Below are 24926 nucleotides of genomic sequence, written 5' to 3' on the forward strand. Positions count from 1 at the left end.
GAAAGGCAATGAAGAGGATAATGAACGCACGTCTGAAATGGAACATGGAGACTAACAACCTACTCGCAACACAACACGCTGGCTTCATACAACGCCGCTAAAGACCAGAAAACTTACCAGTCGCAAGAGATAAAGGATGCCTTACGAGCGGAGAAAGTCGTGCTAACAGCATGGTTTGGTAAACAGCGAACGTTAGGCAAAAAGTTTGGTTTGCTAGACTCCTCGACAAATGATCAGGGGTGGAGTAGGGGGTCAGATTCTGAGGTGGATTCAGTCATACCTCTACAACAGGAGAACAAGTGTCATTTCCAAAATCTGGATGAAATTAGATGACCTCGAGGTTCTTCGAGACGTTGGAGTAAGCCATTTTATGCAAAATAGTATTTTCCAATGGCGTAATTGCCCCCAAAGAACCGTAAATACTAGAAAGAAAAAAGGTCAGAAACAACTAAATTATTCATTTAGGGTGCCAAGTAATTTATTGGTCAGGGAAAAGTAAAGTCGGCGATCGCGATCATGAATGCCACACCGACGATTATCTGATTGTCGCCGATTGTCGACCCATCACTTGTGAATCAGGCCTATTACTTTATTAATGATTTATTTTACCTGCCATATGTTTAGAAAATAACTTTCTATCAGATATTGAATCGAAACTATTGCCATCAGATTGGAAATGATCTGACTAAGAAAAAAATGCTCGCCCTTATATGTTCGTTTAGAAATTTGTTTTTTCTAATGTTTTTGCTGTTTTTTCTTAACTTGAAGCAAACGAATATAGGAGTCAGCGATATATAAATGTCTTGACTAACTCTATCAAAACGCAAGGAAGGAGCCGCAATTTTTAAGTGCTAACAAGTAAAGATTCCTTTATGCTGTCTTTTTTATTTTGTTAGTAATTACTTTAAGCATTAAATAAATAATTTAAATCATTATGTTTTATTTCAGTAACTATTTTAACCTATATGTATTTTAGGTATGATAAAATAAATATTGCATTCCTGGAAGGGTGATAAGAATAATGTTAAACACGAGATACATGAATACCAACCGAGACGACGAAAAATGTTCATTCCTCGAAATATGTAAAGAGAATTTGGCTGATACCTTGATCGATATTCATATATCTCCCGATAAACATTTCTCATATCAACCTCTCAGGAATGTAGTGTTTATGTAATATAATCTAAAATGAATCGAACGTTTAACCCGAGGTGAATATCACAAGTACATGAGAAAAATAGATACTCTTTAATATATCTACATGAAATTACATTGAGCATCAAAATTAATCTGAATACCACTAATATTTTACTCCGTCATCATATCAATGAATATCCCTAATTGTCACTGCGAAAAAGGGTCAATATACGGGAGTGTACGGTCCCGTATATTTCGAAAATACGGGACTATACGGGATGTATATTACAAATATACGGACCTAATATACGATCCCGTATTCGGAACATCTAGTATACGGGAAGTCCGTATGTTTGTCATGCATATACGGGATCCCGTATACGCCGAATATACATAAATGTATATTTCCCCTATATATGCAATATACGAACTTTAAAAAAAACCCTATAAAATGGTTTTATTCGTGTCTGCTTTAACATAAGTTTCATTTTCATGTATCGAAGGGTCTTGAGATTTTTTTCCGTATACTTTCCGTATTTTAGAATAACGGAACACGTATACGATCCTGTATATTCCGAATATACGTAGTATACGGATCCGTATTTTTGTCATAACGGACTGTGATTGCATCTAATATACGGGGCATATAAGGACTTGTATTTTTAATATAGGGCTTCGGATTTTTTCCGTATACGCCAGATATACTAAGTATACGGAAACCCCTTTCTTTTGTCATATAGGGGGCATATACAAACGTTTTTTTGATAAAAGGGTACGGATAGCCCCGTAAAAAAATGGTATACGAATATACGGACCCCGTTATTGGGTCAATCCGGGGGGAATTACAAAACGGGTTATTTTTACTATACGGGCAGGGAAACTGGGCCCGTTTAGCATGATTTTTGAAAATTACGGATCCCGAAATTTTGTCTTTAAGGGAAAAGTTTTTGGCATTTGATATAGGGGGATATACGAACGGTTTTTTTGATATAGGGAAAAGGGTTTTTCCCCCGTTAGGAAAGGGATTTTGCAGGTATACGTTTCCCATTTTTGTGCAAAATTTAAAACTGAAATTGGTTTTCTTTCGTGGAATTCAAGCCCAGTATTTCAAAAAAGATACTTTTACCAGATTTTTCCCAACCCAACTAGTGTAGTAACAAACCCCGTATTTTTTTTTTTATGTAAAATGATTTTGTGAAGGGGAAACACCCTGAAAGATGCCAAAAATGAATGTCAGTGAAAACCTACAGCAGAATACGGTATTTTTAGAAAAAAGAAAACAAAGCCCGGGGTTGGGAAACAATTCATATTGTTTTTAAAAGGGAGACAGTCGTTTAAACTAAATTTTATTCAATTTAAAATCTTTTTTCAAATCATTTTTTCAAACGATTATGAATCATTTTCATTTCTTTTTAAATGAAATAAGCAGTTTTTTAAAATTTATGTAATCAAAAACTAAAAGATTTTTAATATTATTTTTTTCATTTTTTAATTAAAAAATGGGAAATTTCCACTTTAATTCTGCGCCGTTGACTAAACAAATCATTTGAGTATAATTTCTTTTACTACGTTGTATATTTTTTCGTTTTTTCCCAGGAATTTTGATTACCGCTATGGGATTTTCGTTTGCCGTTTCTAGAAGGAAGTACCCCCCCCTAATGTCTAAAAGATGTATTAAAAACAAAGCGCTTTAAAAAGACGCATTTTGGGTTCGTGCGGGAACAGGGAATGGTAGCAGGTTCCCAAATGATAAAACCAAAGGGAAAAATATTTTTTCCGGGTCTCAGAAAGTTTTGGGTTTTTAATTTTTGGGTTACGAATGTCATTGAAAAACGAAGGGGCTCATCCGGGGGGTCTGCGCATCAAATTAAATCAAACTAGTGGGAAACTTCCACAAAAGATATTTCTCTATCGTAAAAATAAATAGTCGCCCCGTTTTCTGATTCCAGAAAAACTCTTGGGTAAACCCTGGAAATTTAAAAAAAATGCACGAAAAAATTTTTATAAAAAAACGGATCTTGCAGTTCTTTAAAAAATGATAATTATATCTTTTAAAAGGGATGTAAAAAATTTGTGAATAAAATGAAAGGGTTGGGCAGGGAGGACAAAATTTTAAAGTGCGAAGCACCAACTCATTTCGCCCCCCCCCCCCCCCCCCCCCCCCCCCCCCCCCCCCCCCCCCCCCCCCCCCCCCCCCCCCCCCCAAAAAAATTTTTTAATTTTTTTTTATAAAAAAAAACCTTTAAAATGTGCCTGTTGATATTTAATACAAGTTATCACAGTGTTTTATTTGATTTTATGGTTATATTACAAAAAAAATCTTTTCCCCCAAATTATATTTAAATATAAAAGCAGGGTGTTCATAGTGCCGTCCCCCGTTGGGGCCCCCAACCTCCCCTCTTTTTGTTGGATTTTTTCCTTTAAATTTGACATACAGTAAAAACATAGACTTTTTTCAAGGAGATTTTACCGTCACAAAACTTCAAAGCATAAAAATATGATAAAGTGCGGTTTTTTTGGGATCAAAAAACCCATTCCCCCATTTTTTTTCCTCCCAAATTTTTTCCAAAATACAGCCACGTAGGGAAAATTTTAAAACCAAAACGCGGCTTTAAAAGTAAATATGCAAAGGGGGGTTTTCCTTAACCTGTCCGCCTTTACGAAATTTCCTCCGGTTGGGAATTTTTTAAAAATGAACAAAAAATTTTTTTTGGACATTTTGGTTTAAAATTATCAGGGGTGACATAACAGCTTTTCTCGCATCCCAGAGGTCTACCTTTTTTTTCCCCGGGATTTTGACGAACGTTGGGGGGAAAATTTCCCTAGCGTCGTGTTTTTAAGTTTTTTTTAAATTTAATTTTTTCAAACATCTTTAAAATTTTGTAAATGAAAAATTTTAAAACGATTTTATTTCCCTTCAAAACGTTTTAAGGGGGTTTAAAAAACAATTGAAGGGGTTCCAGTTTTCCAATCTGGGGGGGTTTCAGTATAATATTCTTAGACAAGAAAAATTTTCCTAAAAAAAAGGGCTCATCTCTTCATGTTCAAAAAAATTTAAAATTGCATCTGGGTTTTTTAAAATTCAGCAATCCTTATTAAAGTTTTAAAAATAAAAAAAACTCATGTAAATCTGGTTTTAAAATTATCCAAATCTATAGATTAACCTAACTAAAAATAATAAAAAATTTATCAGGGATCAATAAAATTTTCCCATTATTTCATATCAGGAAAAGATTTCCCGAATTTTCGATAAAAATTTTATGTAACAGTGTAAAATGTCAATCTGTGGAAAAATGAAAGAAATGGTAATTTTTGTTTTGGAATTTTTAAAGACAAATTTTACAGACATACTCGATTTTTATTCTAAAAAAAATGCCCATTTTTTTTCAGAATAAAGGGTTTTTGGGCCGAGCGCATGTTATTCGTGCCGGAACAGGCCTGGCTGGGAAGTAACAAAAAAAAACGGTGGGACATCCCAAAGGGTAGCCCTTTCCGCGGGGATGTTTTTTGGGTTCTCAAGTTTGTTTTTTTTTTTTTTTTCGAAATTTATAGCCTAGGAAAACCCGGGCCCTTAATTTTCCTTAATCAATTTCAAAAATGCCAGTTTTACTTGATGATAAAATTTACAAATGACTTTCTACGGAGAAAAAAAATTTTTTTGAAAGGAGGTTCGATTAAAAAAAGCAAAAATTATCAGTTCTTTAAATTGTCCCTTTTAAGTTGAATTTGGGACATTTTTAAAAATTATTATGAAATTAAAAATAGGAATTTTTTTTCTATGAACTTTTAAAAAAATGTCAAAAGTAAAAAAAAAAAATTGGGGGCCCCGGGGAAAACAAAACCCTGACCGCAGCGGCATAAAAAAAGTTTTCTGCTGTCGTTACCAAAAAACGCAATGGGGGGGTTTGTTTTTAAGGCGCTTTAAAATACAATTTCTATTGTAAAAATAGTTAAAAAAATCAAATTCTCATGTTTTTTCCGAAAACATTATATTTGTCAGTATACGTGCATTACACCTTTAAATTTTCCATATATCTAAAAAAATATAATGCCGTCCCATAAGAAAAAAAAAAACAAGTGATTTGCAACCAGCATGGATCGAGACCAGTCTGCCCCACCCTTTGCAGTTGGTCGGGAATCCATGCTTTTGTTTTCCCAAAGCCTATTGGGAAATTGAAAAAAAAATTTTAAACGAACAGAAAGGTTTTTTGAGCAGCTGCGCGGATGCGCAGGTTGGGGCTCAATCCCTGCTGGTCGAAAACCCAAAACTTTAAATTTGGGTTTTTTCATGGCACGGCCCCAATAATAAAATTTTTTCTGTTTTTGGGCGGACGATCTGGAGGGGCCCGTGCCTTTTTTTTTTGGGATTCCCTTAAAAAATTGCCTTTTTTTCTGAAATTTATTTTAACCCAAAAATTGATCGGGGAATAAAAAATAAAATACTTTAAATTTTGCAATTTTTTAATCACACTTTAAATTTCATTGTTGTATTACAATATTTCCCGGGGAAAGAATATCCGGTCCCGGTTTTTTTCAAGGGGTCTAAAATATGTTAAACCCCCTTATACAAGGAAGGTACTTTTTTTTTTTTTTTTATGCTTTTGATTTTAATAACATATCACTTTCCTTCTTTGTCCCTTTTTTATGGGCTTTTTTTTTTCCTCGGGGAATTTTGCTTTCCGAAATTTTTCCCTTTATGTATAAATCTTATGGGCAGACGGAGATCAGTACCAAAATATTTCCCAGCCTTAGAATTAAAATAAAAGTTTCGTAAGGACCTGTTAATAGAGTTTAATACGGGGTGAATATCGAAAAAGTTTAAGATCCCGGCCCAAATTTCAGAAAAAACCAAAAGGGATCCTTTTTTTTACCGGGGGAGGGGAAAACGCCCAAAGGAAATAGATCGAATTCTTAAAATGGTTTACCACCCCCCCTTTTTTTCCTTTTTTTTTTTTGGAATCGATGTGAATGAAATCAGTAAGCTTTTTTTAAAATTTTTAAAAAAACCCAAAGGGGGCAGTTTCAATAAATACGGGCTCTCCCCAGTTTTACAAATAAAAAATTTTTACAGGGAAAAAGTTTTGCCCCTTAAATTTTAAACTCATTTAACCCCCAAAGATATTTATCAAATGATTTTTGCCAAAAGATTTTTATTTTTTTATTTCAAACATATGCAAAAATCAACTTTGGTGAAACATCCTTTTGATATTTGGGTGAAAGAATGAATGGGGAAAAAAAAAAAAAATAGTTAAATGATGGTTTTTGAAAAAAAAGATCAATCGAATGAATGAATAATTTAATTTAAAAAAAGGAAAATATTTAACGGCTATTCCCAATTCTTTTTAATTTGATTACAAAAAATTAACTGACCTTTTTGGGGCGTTTTAAAACTGTTAAAGCAAAAAAAAGCAAAACCCTGGTTTCCCATTAATTTAAATATAATTCATGGGTTGGGGTTTTTCACAAAAAAAAAAACGTTTATTAAAAATTTAAAAAAAATTTAAAACAAATAAGTACTTACTGTGACTTTCCCTTTTTTCTGTAATAGGGAATATACAGAAATTTTCGCGTGCGGGGCACTTGAGCCAGATGTTTTCGCCTGAGATATGAAAAGCCCCGAAGCGTGTTCCCGACAGAGTGGATACTTTAAAATCTAGCATTTAAAAAAACCCACTTAATTTTCGCTAAAAGGTGCTATTTATCTTCTGATTTAGTTTAAAGCATACAATTATTATCTTTTTGCAGTAAAAAATGTTTGGCAGAAATTATATGTTTCAGTTTATTTTTGTGGAGTTGGGGAAATTTAGTGTAAAGGGGTATATCATTTTAAATTTTAAAGAAAAAGGGACTCAAATTTAAACTTGCCAATAATTTCGAGGTTTTTGTTTAAATTTTTAAACAAAAATTTGTATCTTTTACAGTTAATCAAAAGTTACCCCGGGGTTATTTTTAATTTTTTTTTTTTTTTTTTTTTTTTTTTGAATGTGATGTTATCGCTTTCCTGTTTATCGTTATAAATTTTATTTTTTTTTCCCCAAAATATTTTTTTTCTTTGTACGCTTGAAAACAGGTAATGTGTCTTTTTGCCTAGAATATTTTTAAAAAAAATCGACTTTTTTTACAAAAGGGTGAATATGATAACTTTTTAAAAAATGGACCTAAATTAAACACGGTGCGTTTTTTACAAAAAAGTGGAAGTTTGCAAAAAAAAATTTAGGGGGAAAAAATACGGGGCCCAAAAATCGAACCCCTACCCCGAATTTGGGAGCTAAAAAGCTTTGGGCCCCTCAGGGCTTTTCCCGCACATGCGAAGTATAATTCAAAAAAGAATAATTTATGTAATTAAATTTTTTTTCGAAATTTTTGTTTTGGGCATTGAAAATGAAAATTTCGGAAAAATAGAAAATATTCACCCTGTGGTAGGTCAATACTTTAAAAGGGCCCCCATCCAAGAGGAAAAAAAATCGTCTGCCACAGGGGTATTTTGAGGGGGCATAGGAAACATTTTTTTTACACGTGCACACGTTTTTGGCACCACATTCGCACATTTTTTGATACCACCGGGGCGAAGTGTTGATTAACAAGTGCGACGTAATAAAATATCTTACTAACCGTTCCATGTGATTTGCTGTCACGTTCGCAGTTGTTTGCTTACACGTGCGAACGTGAAAAAAACCAAAAAAAATAATCGAGATATTTAGTTTTTTCAAAAACAAAAAAAAAAATTACTTTGTAAATTACAGCTAACTATTTAAAAAACATTCCTTTTGGGAAAAACCCTCCATTTTTAAAAAAAGCCCGATCTTTCACGCTTTTTATTTTCTCAGCTAAAAACATGCGACGGTTAAATTTTCACATGGGCCCCATGGTAGTATAAGTGCTTTCACTTGCGCAAAGGGATAGTTATCACCCCCGCACGTGTGAATTACCACATCGAGACTTCAAAACCCGTTGCCCAAACCCCCGAGCGGGTTAAAACCCCCATTTAGGTGTTTTAAATTCTCCATGTGAGGGAAACATTTTTGCAGGTGCTCGCTCGTGATTTAAAAAATGCACGTTAGGGCACCCGGGGTATTCCTCCCCCCCAAGAAAACAGGGGAAAATCGATAAAGGAACCCATAAGTGTGTAGCGCAAGGTAATCCCAACAAAAAAAAAAAAAAAAAAAAGACCCCACTCGGTCGGTGCAGACCCAACTGGATTTTAAAATTTAACGAAAGGCGTTTGTTCGAAACTTGGGCGAGACACATTATATCGAATTTTTTCGTTGAAAATATTAGAATTGATTTTTAAAAAAGGAAAGATCAATACCCGTCTTATTTTATATTTTTAGTACAAAAAATAATGGGTTAATTCCTTTTTTTTTTTAAAATATTTTCATTTTTGCACAAGCGTTGGAAAAAGTGCAAAAAAAAAAAGAAATTAATTTATGCTTGCATTTTTATTTTTACAATGGCGTTTATCCCACGGTGTATTTTCACTCGAATAAATAGGGATGAAGTGAAACAATCTTTTTTTTTTCTAGTCGGCTATTTAGATTAAATGTTAAAATAAGCCCGGGGAAAGCGCTAGATGGGAAAAGATGGATTCATTTATGTTTTATTTTTAATTTACGTTTTTGGGCCGTGAATTTCTTTTTTTTAGTTAGTCATATTTGTATTAAACATTTTTTTTTTAAAAAAATGGCATTCATTTTACATCACGTACAGTTCGAAAAAAATGCAAAAAAGTTTTACCCTTTAAATGACCCGGGGAAATTTAATTTTCATCACATATGATTTTCTTTTGAAATATATAAATTTTTTAAACCCCGATTTCCCGGATATACGGGAAAAATACGGAGTTTTATACCCAAGGGATTACGGAAATTACGGGCCCCTATTTTCGAAAAATACCCAAATTATTTTAAAACCCGTATTTTGGGCAATCCCGGGGAAAAATTTTCCCGGGGTTGTATCGAAGAAAATTTTTGGAAATTTAAAAAACCCGTATTTTTGATATATTTCAAAAACTATACCTTTCCCCCATTCCCCCAAAATTTTCGGGAAATATACGGGTTTTATACAAAAAATAAAACGGGAAAAAAATAAGTCCCCTATTTTCAAAATATACAAATTTTTTAATTTTCCCCTATTTAAAATACCGGGGGAAAAATACGAAGTTGTATACCAAGCATTAAGGGAAAATACCCTCCCGTATTTTCGAAATTTTACAAAAATTTTTTAAATCCCCTATTTCCGGATATACGGGAAATAACGGAGTTGTATACGAAGAAAATACAGGAAAATTTTAAACCCCGTATTTTCGAAATATACAAAAATATTTCCCAAACCCCTATATCCAAAAATATACGGGAATTATACGGGGTTGTTTTATGAAAATAAAACAGGAAAAATAAATCTCGTTTTTCTCGAATTAGGATTTATTTTTATGCCCCGTACCCCCAGACATATAGGGAAAAAAAGGGGTTTTTTAATATCAGAATAAAACCTTTTTGGAAATTTCCCCAATTTCAATAATTACGGGGTATCGTTTATAAGAATTCCGTATTTCATTTGTATACGGAAATCCGTATTTTCTTAGTTTACGGACTTTTAAATATACAAGCCCCGTACACGCCCGTATTTTAGTTTTCCCGTATTTCTTCCCGTATACGGGTAATATACGGGATCCCGTACACTCCGTATATTAACTCTTTTTTCGCAGTGTGTATTGAAAGTTAAATACGGATTAAATACAAAATTGTCAATAACAACAATACAACGGACCATACAATAAATATTTTCAATCACCATTACTTAATTCCAAATTGTTTTGAAAGGAAACTCCGTTCTGAAATAGTATTTAGATTAAATACAGCCGAAATGCATAATCAATTGTTAACATGAAGCACACGGATCTGTACTTATATTATTTCACTTCGTCATTGTATATTTCAATTTTAGCGGCAATTAAATCCTTTTAGAATATCACAAATATTTTCATTCCTTAAATATGGCTATGTATATTCCAATTTTAAGATATATATTCTTAACAATTAACACATAATTTCCAAAGCACATTCACTTCTTAGAGAACGTTTAAACTCCTATCAAACGCTAATAATGGTAAGACATGAAACGATTGAGTAAAAACTTCAATAGCCATTGCTGTATGCTGTCGTACGTATTGACTGTTGTTAATCGCCTTTGATTTTATTTGAAAGTTAAAATGGCCACCAAAACGTGAAACGACCCACATTTTGTTTTAGACACTCTAAATGTGAAGGTTTTCCTGCCGTTTATGATTCCTTCTAATAATTAGAAATGATTATTATACGTTAAAGGTTTTTTCAGTAATTTTATAACAAAGAGGTGAGTAAAATTGATGTTCTTATTCAAAAGTATTACAACCTGAACACAAAACAAATTTTAAGAAATTAGTATTATTTGTGATCTGATAGCTACAAATGACAGTAAGGATACACTTAGGGACTTGCAAACGCCCTTTCAATGCATTTGTAAAGTTTTACACAAGAAATAATCGTAATGCATATGCGAAAACTTGTTCGTGCTAGACTAAGCGTGACTGCTCTCCATGAAGTTCATATTCGGATTAGTTTTATTCGGACATCGGTTGCCGTCGCTGGATAAGAATAGAAAACACTTGTTCGTCTCTTCATTGTTTAAAAGAAACCAAATTGACCATAGTGTCCAATCATAAAAAGGGTTAATTGATTTTTACGCTGCAATGCGCCAAAATAGTGATTGGTGATTGATATTTCGATTTATAGCATTTCAATGGAAAATTTTGGAAAACGTCTTTAAAATGTTGGAATATTTTCATAAAAACGTTGCCCATTAGCTTTTTTCTCGACGTCAACATGTAATAACATTTATTTCTTTTTAAAATGAGCGCTGTGAGTTATGTATAAGGACAAATAAAGCACAAACTTTACTTTCGTTGGCGGTTAAGTTCACGCTTCAAATATCCTAGAAGGAACCAATATATCAGTCCAGATTGAATGATTAATAAAAGGCAAATGCAATTTCTTGAAAATATTATGCAAGAATGAAACTATTGCTATATATGCATGAGTTTTTCTAAAGTCCTTGTGGTTTTTCAAGTGTCATTTCAATGTCATTGTATTAAATTAACTTATGCTGTCTTATATTAGAACATTATTATTCAAATACGTTATATCCAGTTGACTTTGACAAAGCTATGTTACAATTGAAATGTTTTGCACTTCAGTTTTCGTGTTTCTATCTGTAGACAAAATGGCGGCTAAAAGGGATGAATTGCCCCTTATCGAAATTTTAGAAAAAGACTTATACTGATCTATAGAGCAAGTGTGATGAAGATCCATCAAGTGGTTCGTGATGAGAATTCGTTTAAATGTATATCTATTTTAACTCTAGTAGCCCCTAGAATGAGCCAAGCGCAACAAACTGAAGAACGACATTGTAATGATGCTACAAGTCAAGTTTGATGATAATCCATCCAGTAGTTCATGAGAAGGAATTTCTTCAAATTACAATTAAATCAGAAATATCATAGTTTGTAAATGAAAAGGAAATGTATACATTCAATGAACAATTAAACACAAAGTAAATTGAAAGTAAACATTGAAATTTAGCTTACATTAAATTCGCTTTAATGCAATCGCATTCAAAATTCACAAGAAATTTAGAATACATGTAATTTTGTATTAAATCCAAAAGCTCATGCCGTGCTAGTTCACAACTAATATACAAATTAGATGTTGCACCTGTTTGCTGTGTATTCTCCTCAAACTGTTAAAGAAATGAATTCTTGTCAACATATCCACGTTTTTAGAAGACAAATATAGTATAATGAGTAAATGAAAATAAGAAAAATATTTACTGTTTACGTGACTGCTAAGTGTTTCGAAAACGCCTAATGAATATTTGTTTACAAACAATATTTCAGAATTGACAAAAATGCATTGGCTTGCTTCAGTTGTATTCTAATGATCCTAAACAAATCATTATGGGAAACCTCATAAAACTAACAATCCATTTTCAAAACAAAAAAAATCTACAGCTTAATCCCTTCGAAGACAAGGTCGGAACTCTGATCTTATATTTTACTATTGTAGAAAATAAAAGTATACAATAAATATTTATTCAAACATTTCATTATAGTCGTTATAAATGAGGTGCAAGCGACATTTTTTGATATATTTTATTAAATAAAATGGTATTTTAATTCTGACCGAGACAATCGTAGAGTATTCGATTTAATTCAAGTTTTCAAATGAGATAGCAGACAATGGCCGCTGCCACCAATATTTATCATTAGTAGGCTTAATAAGTACCCGTTCTTATATTGAAGGAAAACTTAAGTCACTCAGTTATTTTTTCTTTCAAGAAATAGATCCATGATATTTTTTTTTATTTTATTTTGCAAACCTAATTGCAGGAAACGGACATATTATACTATTTTTCCCAAATAAATCTTGCTGCGATATTAGCTTTATTAATACTTGCACTTTTATCGGAAATGACAAAAGAGCAATGTAACTTTTAAAAGCAATTTTAAGCAAGGTCAGGCCTGCAATATTATGAAAATTAAGCGCCCACATCACCAAAGTACGTATACTATATTAACTGAACTGAACTTTAAAGATCATTTATCCATAATGTGGTCAGGTTGTTATTTATGTATGGTCACATGCTCGAATCTGGTACAGGTATGCTGGAACATGGTAAATAACCTCGACAAAATTGGATTTGATAAAAAGGCCCCTAATTTAGCCCGTGTTACCTTATCAACCATATGTTTGTATTGAATTTCACTAGGTTTAAGCGCTCGATGCTGAGTCATTTAATTGCAAATACAGGCAAAATAGCATATTTCAAATTAATCTAATGAACGATATCATTTTCAGCCTATATAGGATCTCCGTCGTACAAAAGAATGTATGCTACAATGATAAATAGGGTCCAATTGTAATGGTAAATATTCTTTATCATTTACCATCGTCAGCCATATTAAAATCATTGATTCAACGTTCCAACCAAATGAATATTTGTATTTCAATTTGATAAGAGTTTGTCGCGAAGTCAGTACAATGCAATTAAATATTTTGATACCGATTTCGCCTATTATCAAACATCGTCATTAAGTCCAAATATTTGTCAAATACTGTTTTAGGCCCCGTGTTCAAAAAATCTTTTCAGTCTCAGTTGATTTTGATAATAAAATTTTATATGTCTTCTATTTCTAAATAGCATGTTTATAACTAAATTGTAAGTTATAACTATTTTCAATTGGCAAATTTCAGTTGAAATTAAGTATTGAAGATTTAGTGAGATTGATGTAAGAATTTCAGACGCAAGCTCAGCTAAGACCGAAAACTATTTTGTGAACACGGGGCTAGAACTTCAAAACAATAAATTTTCATTTTAGTTGTTTCTCACTTGAAAATGTTGCTTCAAAGCATACATAAAATAGTATTGATTAACAATAAACCGAACAGGCTCCAGTTTGATTAAAATTGCTTTTATGGAGCATTGAGAAGTGTAACCATTCATAGTGTAAACATACAATTTACTTAACTGATGCATTACAAAACGAAAGCGATTCGCATTTTTTTATAATTATCTCAAATTGAGATTCTAAAATTCGGCCCGAATTTCGGAAGCAATAAATCTGCACGTAATATAAGATAAATACATGATGAAAGATAGTTAAATTTAGTAGCAGCAGTAGCAGCAAAAATGTATTATTACGATATTTCATATTTTGCTTTGAAACAAAACTACGCGATGTGCCGCTTTAAGTAGCTGTGTAAAAAGGGTTATGTCTTTCCATATTTTGAGTGCTTGGATAGTATCAAATGGTGTCACTAAAGTGTATGCATAATTATGTTGACATTGTTTTAAAATCTCCTTTCATGGTTAAGATAATAAAAAATGAATGGATTTAATAGTTTCACATATGAATTGAAATGTTTAAGGGAAAGATGTCAGCAGACAGATGTATTTGTGACTTTAGGGTATTCAGATTAGGTAGGTATTTGTTTTTGTGTGTTTCATTTATATTATTTCAACGTAAATCAATTTGGAAGTAGTTAACTAATATCGATGACACTAGTATTACATACATTCGTTCTTTAACTGAAATCTGAAAGAACAACAATTATGATTGAAAGCAAACATTCATATGTTACTTAAGGAAGCAGTGCTAAAGCCGATTTTTACAGGATATCTTCCTTTTTAAATATTTCCTTTAAAACAAACTTTATGCGGGAAATGAGTGTTTAATCATCACAATATGGCTGGATTCAGTGTTGTTATTTGTTTTGATCCTTAGTGATCACGGAGTCAGTTCAAAAAATGTGTAAAGGAGTTCCACTTAAACCGTTTCTGAAGGGCGTAAAATGTGTTGAACATTTCCTGACCTCTGATGAACAGCCTCAGTGAAACCACGTCTGCAATATTTCTACTTAATTGCATACTATGTTCCAGTAAATTTTGTGACAAATCAAATTTCAGCAAGTACTGTAAACTTTTCATTTAAGGAAAAAGAAGTTATTGCATTATATTAAATCAAAGTAAGCATATATAGTTTATCATCTTTAAATGCAGAATTGGTCATTCCTGCCAGACATGTATCAACCGCCATATGTATAAGATTTATTGCTGCTATACATCGAGAAGAACTCTTTTCTTTCGTTTTAATTCTTTTGTACTTGTTATTGTAAAATGTACTTGTAATGTTATTTTCGAAATAAGTGTGTTTAAATTAATGATTGTAGGACATATTCGTCTTTACCTTGCTAAACAAGTACATTTAATGCTGTTTAGTATTTTTACACTAATCTTGTTTGATGTCATCAACCATCTTCTCTGAAATTGTAATCTTTCATGATGCATCTTGCAGCATGTCACTGGATTTTCTGAAACTAGGTGATATCTCTAACGTATTATGGATCCCAATTAACTGATTCATATACAAGGGAAGACCAAACAAGGGAAATATAGTCCTGAGTCTTCGACACAGTTGCTTAGACTCCTCTTTATAAATCTCAAAGTTGAATTGGCTTTCTATATACATTTTAACCGAGGTAAAATTTCGATAGCACTTTCTGAATGTACAAGCAATAATGATGACGCAATATAAAGTAACATATTGATGTGATTGCTCGGCTGCATTAATACTTGTTCCTGTTATTCCTGTATGTGTAGCTGTTGCAGGCGCTGTTCCATCAGTAATTACAATATTTATTAATAAACTAAAAGTTGAAGACAAGAAAACTATTCTAAAATTACAACATCACAAAATGCAGATATTTTTACAATACTGTTAGAGATGCAGAAAGAAAAAAAAACACTATTCAATGCCTCTTGAAATGTACATGAAAAAAGTTAAACTTAACGGATACAGAAATAAAAAAGAAAAAAAATGCATAAAACTATTCTATAAGTGTATTATATAAATGAGAAAATATATATCTATTTAAGGCAACATTGCATCAGGGAAAAGTACATTTTTAGATATAATTAAAGACTATAATCCTAATAATAGCATTATCCCAGAAACACGAGTGGCAGAATGTTCCCGACCAAGACTATAATTCATATAATCTATTTGATCTTGCAGCCCAAAATTCTAAAAAATATTCGTTTCCTTTTCAGCTAGCAACTTTAAACAGTCATATAAAAATTTAATTTTCTGCTAAAAAGTTCAATTGTATTTCCATTCTTGAACGATGGTATTTAACCAATAGTAACGTTTTTACAAAATACTACCACACCAGCGGTCTTATAGATAATCCCGAATGGGCATTATATAATATTTTCCTAACCGACCACATTATAAAAGAAATATGAGAAAATCCAATTGATTGATTTATTTATGTTAAAATCGACCCAACCATAAATTATCCCAAAAAAAAAAGAAAAAAAAAAAAAAAAAAAAAAAAAAAAGAACAGAAGAAAACAAAGTTAGTTTAGATTATTTTAAAATATTACATACGCTTCATGAAGAATGGTTAGAGCGAATGTCTAAAGACAATATAAAAATATTAACAATTGATAAAAATATAGACAAAATAACTTCAAAAGATTATTTAAAAGATATAGAAACTTTAAGAAAACTTTATAAAATTAATTCAAGTGCCTTCTTTTAAAGATTTTCTACAATTATGTCATATAGATGGTTGATATGAAAGTAGAAAGTATGATTATTCCAAAATTATCTAGTACTGAAAATTCACATAAAAATAGTATTAAAAACAAGAAACGTTATTAAATCAAAACTTGATAAAATAGTTAGTCTTGAATATTAAAATTATGAAAAATATATAAATTTATTTGAATGGGGTCGTGGATGTTTATTGCCAATAAAAGAAAATAATTCAGAACAGCTACAATGTGATTGTCTTAGACCAAATATCTACCGAAACAATCCCCAAAAAGTAAATGTAATTGATTGTATTACTAATGAAGAAAAAATATATAATAGCATTTACGCAGCATCCCAAGATCTTGATATTAATTCTGTGTTAATAAAAATGTGCTGCGAAGGAAAACAAATGAGTAAAAAGTGAAAAATCAAAAACAAAGTGAAGAAAGCATAAATTTAGATATTTAATCCTCTCTTAATCTTTATTTTTTTTACTTAAATATTTTTTTCTAGATTTAATATATTTAGGGCTTTTAGAAATTGAAACACCTTTAAATCTATATATTAAGAAATTTGAAATTAAAGTTGAATATTGACAGGATCCAAAAAATCAACCATATTAACCAAAGGAAGACTCTTTTAACACACTGAAATCTGAACTTAAAACCTTAAAATATATAAAAATAGATATTACTTTAAAGATAACTTTTTTCAAAAATCGACGAAACAGATACAATATATAAATCAGCTTATTTTCAATCAAAGGCTCTAGTTATTATTAATACAAACGAAATAAAAAAACACACTTTACTTAAGCCTTTGATGAAATAATAAATAGAATACATTTTAGACTAACACATAAAATTTCTGTCATTTTTTTCATAACCTAAGAGGCTATGGCGGTCATTTTATTATGTAACAAATTGGAAAATTTAAAAAAAGAAATTAATTTAATTCATAAAACTATGGAAACATATACTGCATTTATGAAAAGTGATTTGGTATGTATAGATTGTTTCAATTGATGTCACAATCATTGGATAACTTTAAAAATATTCCAGAATTTAATTCTTCTCAAGCCTTTAAAAAAGACAAAATTGGATTATTAAAAACAGAAGATGATTGTCCATATGATTACATGGATTCGTTTGAAAAGTTTGAAGAAACAAAATTACCTCCTAAGGAAGAGTTTTATTCTACTATAAATTCTAGTTCAATCAGTGACAACGAACACGAATATGCTAAAAATGTTTGGAATAAATTAAAAATAAAAACAATAGGAGAATATCATAATTTATATCTAAAAACCGACGTTTTACTTTTAACAGATGTGTTTTAAATTTTATGGAAACTATATATGGAATATTATAAACTTGACAAGGCAGTCCTGGTTTAGCTTGGGATGCAATGTTAAAGATGACTGGAGTAAATCTAGATTTGATATCTGAAAATGATTACTCCTTAGCACCTGAAAAGGTATTGATTCAAGATCAATGGCTTTCAGAGTATAGTACAAATATTTAAAAAAATGTTTGAAATAGGAAAAAGTTATGTAAAAAAATTAGTTCCAACTTGAGAGAAAAAAACAAATCTATGTTGTCCATTATAAACATGTTGAACTTTGTACACAATAAGGATTAAAAGAGACAAAAATACATAGAATATTAACTTTTCAAGTATCTCCTCGGTTAAATGGATAAATTGATTTTAATACTTGAAACAAATCTAACGCAAATAATTCTTTTGAAAAAAAAAAACTTTTTAAACTCATGAACAGTATATTCGGTATGACGATGGAGACTTTACGCAAACTAATCAATATCAAATTAACACATGATGAAAATCTTTTACTGAAGTATAAACATGATAAAACGAAACATTCATTTGTTATTTCAACAATGTTTAATAAAAAATGTTTGGTATTCATGAAATAAAAGAAAGTTTATTATTAAAAAACCCAGCTACGTTGGAATGTGCATTCTGGATTTATCAAAACATTTAATGTATGATTTTCATGATAATTACATTAAGAAAAAAATATATAAATTCAGCAAAACTTTTATTTACAGATACTGACAATTTGTGTTATGAAATAAAAACCAAAGATGCATATAAAGATTTTTCGAGGGTAAAGATTTATTTGATGATAGTGATTACAGTCCAGATTCAGAATTTTATTTTGACAGTAATAAAGAAGTAATTGGCAAATTCAAAGATGAGGCTGTCGGCATTCCAATCACTGAATTTGTTGGATTAAGAAGTAAAATGTTTCCATTTCCATCAGAAAACGAAATTAACAATAAACAATGTAAAGGAATAAAAAAAGCATGTTGTTTAGAAAGATATAGTACATTGAAACTATAAAGATACTCTGTTTAATTCAATTAAAAGTAACCACACCAAGGTATTCGTTCTGATAAACACTTTTCAGTTATGTTATTATTAAAACATCTTTATCATTTTTTGACGATAAAAGATATATTTAACCTGATTGTATTAATACGTTAACTTATGGTTATATAGAACCATAAATTGTTAATTGAATATTCTTAACGTTTAAACCTTCTATATAGATTATGTCATTTAGTTTTAATTGATCAGCATCATTAATGGAAATAGATTCATTTCTTCTGTTATAAACTGCCCTATAACTTTAGAGAATTTTATTTTCTTTGCTTTTGAACTCCTCCTTTACTTAACTGCCCTATAAATTTAAAGAATTTGATTTTCTTTGATTTTTGACTTCTCCTTTACTTAATTTAATTGCATCTATAAGAAAGTTAAAATGTATTTTTTTTAATTGTTACATTATTACCATTTTGAATTAAACCAGGACTAGCATTTCCAACCATTTAAATAATTCAGCAGCAATTTCTGCTGCGGATGTTAAAAACAATGGAGGTTTTATTACTTTTTGTCTTTCTGTTGAACTTTCTTTTTCATTTATATTATTAAATATTCCCATAATATTAAAAATGGAAATAAATTAATTGACTAGATAAAATCTGACATAACTTCCTGGTTCTATAGAAAGTGTACAATAAACTACCATTGTATTAAATATAAACTCTTTCCCACTATATAAGAGGTTTTCGAAGCAAATGCATTCATGTATTTTTTTCCTGACCCGGAACATCCACATATTAAAATTCTAAAACTTTAATCTTGCATAAAAGGATAAAACTTCTTTAAGTTATTAGATTTATCACTTTTTGTGTCATAATCTAGAATTTCCATTATATAATATATTATATTATCTTACAATATCTTACATTATCTTACATTATTATATATAAATGCAATCAAACTTAATGAAAAAAGAAAAGACTTAGTCGGACAAAAGGTAAGAGCTTTTAGACATGAAATAATTAGAGAAAACAATTAAAAAGCTGCCAACCGAGAAATGTACAGTGAAATTTATAAACCAATTACAAAATGAATAGAAAGCCAAAAAGAAAAATTATCAAGACAATGAAAAGCATTGCCTGGGATCGGAAAACAATTAAAAGCATTGCCTGAAATCGGAGAATATTTAGCGTTAATTCCGAAAAGTATATCAAAAGATTTAACACAAGGTATCACTGAAGAATGGCAAGAAGTATAAAAAGGTAAAAGACAACAACAATATATACCAATAGATTGGGGAGATGAACCTGTTAGATGGATACCTGCAGAGAAGCTAAATGAATTAGAAGATTGTGGAAGAGAAAAGATGGGAATGACCGAAAAACCGGTACAAGCAAATATATTATTTAAAGATCATGAGGGTAAAACAACCGAAGACTCAGAAGAAGAAATGGATGCAAGACCAAAAGAAGAAAAAATACCTAAAGTTAATTTAGATCTTGGTTTCGATAATGATTTTTAGAAGTATATGAATATTACAAACCGTCTGAAATGTTTAACTTTTTTACTGCAGATAAATCTGATCCTGATAAAATAAGTAAAAAGAAACTTCAAAGTACAATAGACGACATTATAAAGGATATCTCAAGTCTAAATGGCTCGATAAACAGCCAATCAAGATCAAAGGATCCAAATAAAAATAGAGGAAGCTAAACTATTAAAATATGAACAAAAGAACTGATAAAGTATAAAGACCGGTTGATTGGTATTCTTGATATGGCTCCTGCATATGAAAAAGGAATCGCAATAAAATCTCATAATCCATATAAATAAATCTGGAAAGTAGATCCCTCGGAAGCACCGAGAACAAGGCAAATAAAGTTTCTACAGATGACAGATATGGTAATTAATTGATTGATCTGTGTAAACTTTATGGTCAAAACAAACTGATTGCCATGGATCAAAGACCTGGAAAAGAAGTAATTAACGTGAAGACCTATTTGATCTGATTTATAAGAGATATAACAATAATAAAAAAGCTTCCAATACTTTCTAGGAAAATATTTAAAGAATTAACAGAAAAATCGGATTACCTACCAATAAAATATTTATGAAATTTAATAAAAAGGAATTAGGGGACATGGTTATGAAGTTTGTGTGTGGGATCCAGAAGAATTTATTAATAACCTAAAACTTATTTTTGGTTCAATTGATGCCGGAAACAATAATGAAGAACTAAAAATTGAAGGTATTAGCATAATTGATGAACTATTAAAAATGAACAAATTGTTACCAGAACAACATGAAATGTTATATAAAAATAGCTTTCTTAAATATAAATGGACCAAAGTTCTGAAGCAGTGAAAAACGATAATAAAATACTTTTACAGTCAGATTCAGTCGTCCTTTAATTTTAGATAAAAATAGAACTAATATTGTTGGTTTGGAAAGTATTAACACTATGACTTAACTTATTCTTGGCATAATATAAGTGACGAATACGACAATAAAATAATTCGTTACAATAATGGTAAAGATTGGAAAGATATCATATTTCAAAATGGTTCTTATAGTTATTCAGACATTTATAATCATATCAAAGAAACATTAATAATATAATGATTTTAAATTTGATAAATCAGACATTACCCAATAATCTGGAATTTGATTTAAGTAGTTTTAAAGTCCTAATTTCAATTCATGATAATTTTATTTCGGATTTGAAAATATCAAATTTTTATACATTGCTTGGATTTGAGAAGAAAGACAGATTGATACTCAACGAAGACCTTATAGACGAATTTCTATAGTAAAAAAAATCATTATAAACCCATTTCTAACTTTTAACTTAAACAATGGGTTAAACAACTTGATATTAAAAACTTTAGGGGTGTATGTAGTAGAAATAATCTACCGAAAACAAAGTTATATAATGAGTGTGGAATTATAAATTTAGATGACTCTCTTGGGTCTGAAACACATTGGATATGTTATGGTGATAAAATATATTTTGACCCTTTCGGATTACCACCACCAAAAGAAGTCAAAAATGTGCTTCCGTGGTGTAGTCGAAAGAAGTCCCTAATAAATAGATCCTATTTTTTCCATTTTTCTCGCATTTACGCGTAAATCGGGGGCCAAATGAGCATTATTTCACTCGTGGAATGAATTTTACATAAAATAGGACACTTTTCATGCTAATATTCGCATGTTTTCGAGTTGCGTACTTGAAAACGGAAGTAGGATGTTTATTCTGCGGACCGCTTTCTGAAATGCGGCAATATAAGGGTACCTGACTTCAGTTGACTTGCATTTCACTGCATACTATTCAACACCCCTTTTTCTTTTCGTTTTCTTGAAGCAAATGTATGAATATCTTATGGAAAATAGGTCTACGACGGAGTGAAATTCTAGAAACTGTAACAAAATTGTTCTGAAGTAGATGAATTTTATATGAAACAAAGAACAATTTCTTTTACTGGTATATAGCCTAAAATGCTGAAAACAGATAACCAAAAAGAAAATGAACAAATCATCATAAATAATTTTGATGGTTTATGATTAACATTAAAAAGAAAAAAAAATGATACTAGAATCGAACCTCGGACTGCAGTGAATGAAATCGTTTCTATCCATGTAACCGATCGAGCTATGGAAGCTTGTTATAACGTGGGTAAATATGGCTATTTATAATTAAGACGGTTTACCTCTAGCACAGCGTTTCAGGCGTTTCTTTGATTCTGATGTATTTACATTTTTTTTTATTTTCATACGTTGACAGTGTATTTTTTATTTTATAATACATACATTTTCAGTATTTTAAATTAACTACATGTAATTAGATAATTTCAAAATTTAAACATAGAAATTAACATATAATTAATCAAATACTTGACTTGGAATATTAAAGATATATTAATCTTCCGAAGTTGTGAAATTCATCCGACTGAAGTATGGATCTGTGTGACTGATGGCTTTGATCACGTTATCAATCATACGTTTCACTACTTTGGGTGAACCGTCCGTGTGGAAGCTGAGATGTGTCTAAGTTGAACCGGTATCAGGCAATTGAATAGGTGTGCCAACGGTTAAATGGGCCGCCGGGGATAAGTGAGAGACTCAGGTTAACTTTGCCCGACCGGCGGCCTGCAGTCACTCAGCGGGCATTTTGTCAGTTTTTCTTTTTTTTTTTCGATATAGATTTTAACTCGTTTGTTTGTAATACTCCGGTTCATCTGTAAAACGTTTTATATTGATCGGTTTAACTATGACAGTTAGTATATGAATGAGAAAAGCGGAAGTAATATTACAGGTAGTACATTTTATAGTTAATAATTCTTAATATTTGTTTCCTACGTTACTTTAGATTTTGTTTTCACTTCATCAAAATCTATGTTGTTTTTTTTTTTTAATTAGCGAGGTTTCAACTCACGAGAATGTATGTCCGAGTTCAAAAGGTGTGGTTTTATCAATATAGATAAATTTGTCAAAACCTGTGTGTTCTTTTTTTAATTTGCCAGTATTGGTCATTTTAGATCAAGGTTAGGAGTAAAAATGAGTCAAAAGTGCCAGAAACCTTACTTCCCTAACTACTAAGTAGAAACCTAGGAGGATTTAAACTTCCCACTATTACATAAAGAAGGGATTTATTTAGACACAGCTATATTTCAAGCATTTAAAATGTAACATGAAAATGTTTTACCTAACTCATGTGTAGCACTGCGAAAAATCCCAGATAATTTAATTTCAACTATTTAAAGTGTAGGTTAAATCTTCATTTGTCGTATGGGAAACCAGAACTAACATAATAGTTTTAAACACAAAAACAACGTAGATGTCACCTGATTATTCTTCATGATCAACAAATACTGTTATTTCCTAAAGTTTCCTTTTCTCTTTCAATACGTTTCTTTCCTGCTCAAATTTGTTCAAAGTAAGTATACAATCTTACGCAAGAACAAAATTCTTATTTCAACAAGAGCTTAAATTCTATGAATATATGAAAAATGTATGGTGAAAAATGAAGGTAAATATACGTCCTGTATTTTCTACGATAAAGTGTAAATTCAAACCCTGTGTTTCTGGACTATACGGAATTTAAACGGGCTTGTATACGAAGCAGATACGGGAAATATAAGTCCCGCACTTTCAGTATATACAAATTTTAAAATCCCGTATTTACGGCATATACGGGAAATATACCGAGTTTTATATGAAATATATACTGGAGATAGTCATCCCGTATTTCCGACATATACGAGTTAATTATTCCCGTACATCAGATATATACGGGAAATTTCTTTCAATAATTTTTTTTCCAGCTCAAAGTTGTTCAAAGTAAGTATACAATCTTTCACAAGAATAAAATTCTTATTTCAACAAGAGCTTAAATTGTATGAATATATGAAAAATATATGGTGTCATATAGGAGAAAAATAAAAGTAAATATACGTCCTGTATTTTCTACGATAAAGTGTAAATTTAAACCCTGTGTTTCTGGACTATACGAAATTTAAATGGGCTTGTATACGAAGCATATACGGGAAATATAAATCCCGCACTTTCAATATATATAAATTTTAAAATTCCGTATTTACGGTATATACGGGAAATATACCGAGTTGTATATGAAATATATACTGGAGATATTCATTCCGTATTTCCGACATATACGAGTTAATTATTCCCTTACATCAGACATTTGTTTGTTTGTTTGTTTTGGGTTTAACGCCTTTTTTCAACAGTATTTCAGTCATGTAACTGCGGGCAGTTAACCTAACCAGTGTTCCTGGAATCTGTACCAGTACAAACCTGTTCTCCGCAAGTAACTACCAACTTCCCCACATGAATCAGAGGTGGAGGACTAATGATTTCAGACACAATGTCGTTTATCAAATAGTCACGGAGAACATACGCACCGCCCGAGGATCGAACTCATGACCCGGCGATCCGTAGACCGACGCTCATCAGACATATACGGGAAATATACTGTGGTGTATACGATCAAAATAACCCTTTTAAAAAATCACGTATTTCAATATTATACAGGATATCGTGTATCAAGAATTCCACACTTTATAGTATACTGAAATCCATATGTTATTAGTAGTATAGAAAATACCGCTTTTGAGCCAATCTGACCACACCTGACCCATTGCCCCTCTTTTAAAAAATCCATTGCCGGACAATTAAAAAAAAACACTTTTGTTTTTTATTGAACGTAAGTTGAGTAAAGCGTCTCCAGAAGTTTTTATATTAAAATAAAGCTCTGAAAAATATATATTTAACTTTAAAAAATATATATTTA

General features: G+C 30.9%; 1 protein-coding gene across 1 annotated transcript in view; it reads left to right on the forward strand.

Annotated features, from left to right (window-relative positions):
- The first annotated feature begins 13677 nt into the window (after positions 1–13677).
- The window catches only part of LOC128557917 (uncharacterized), a 58281-nt gene continuing 47032 nt past the window's right edge, over positions 13678–24926 (forward strand). The window contains exon 1 of the mRNA XM_053546579.1: positions 13678–14154. Within this exon, the coding sequence (XP_053402554.1) occupies positions 14094–14154 (61 nt within the window). The 5' untranslated portion in view covers positions 13678–14093. The remainder of the gene's footprint in view (positions 14155–24926) is intronic.

This window comes from Mercenaria mercenaria, chromosome 6, assembly GCF_021730395.1.
Source record: "Mercenaria mercenaria strain notata chromosome 6, MADL_Memer_1, whole genome shotgun sequence".
In the NCBI taxonomy this organism is placed as follows: Eukaryota; Metazoa; Mollusca; class Bivalvia; order Venerida; family Veneridae; genus Mercenaria; species Mercenaria mercenaria.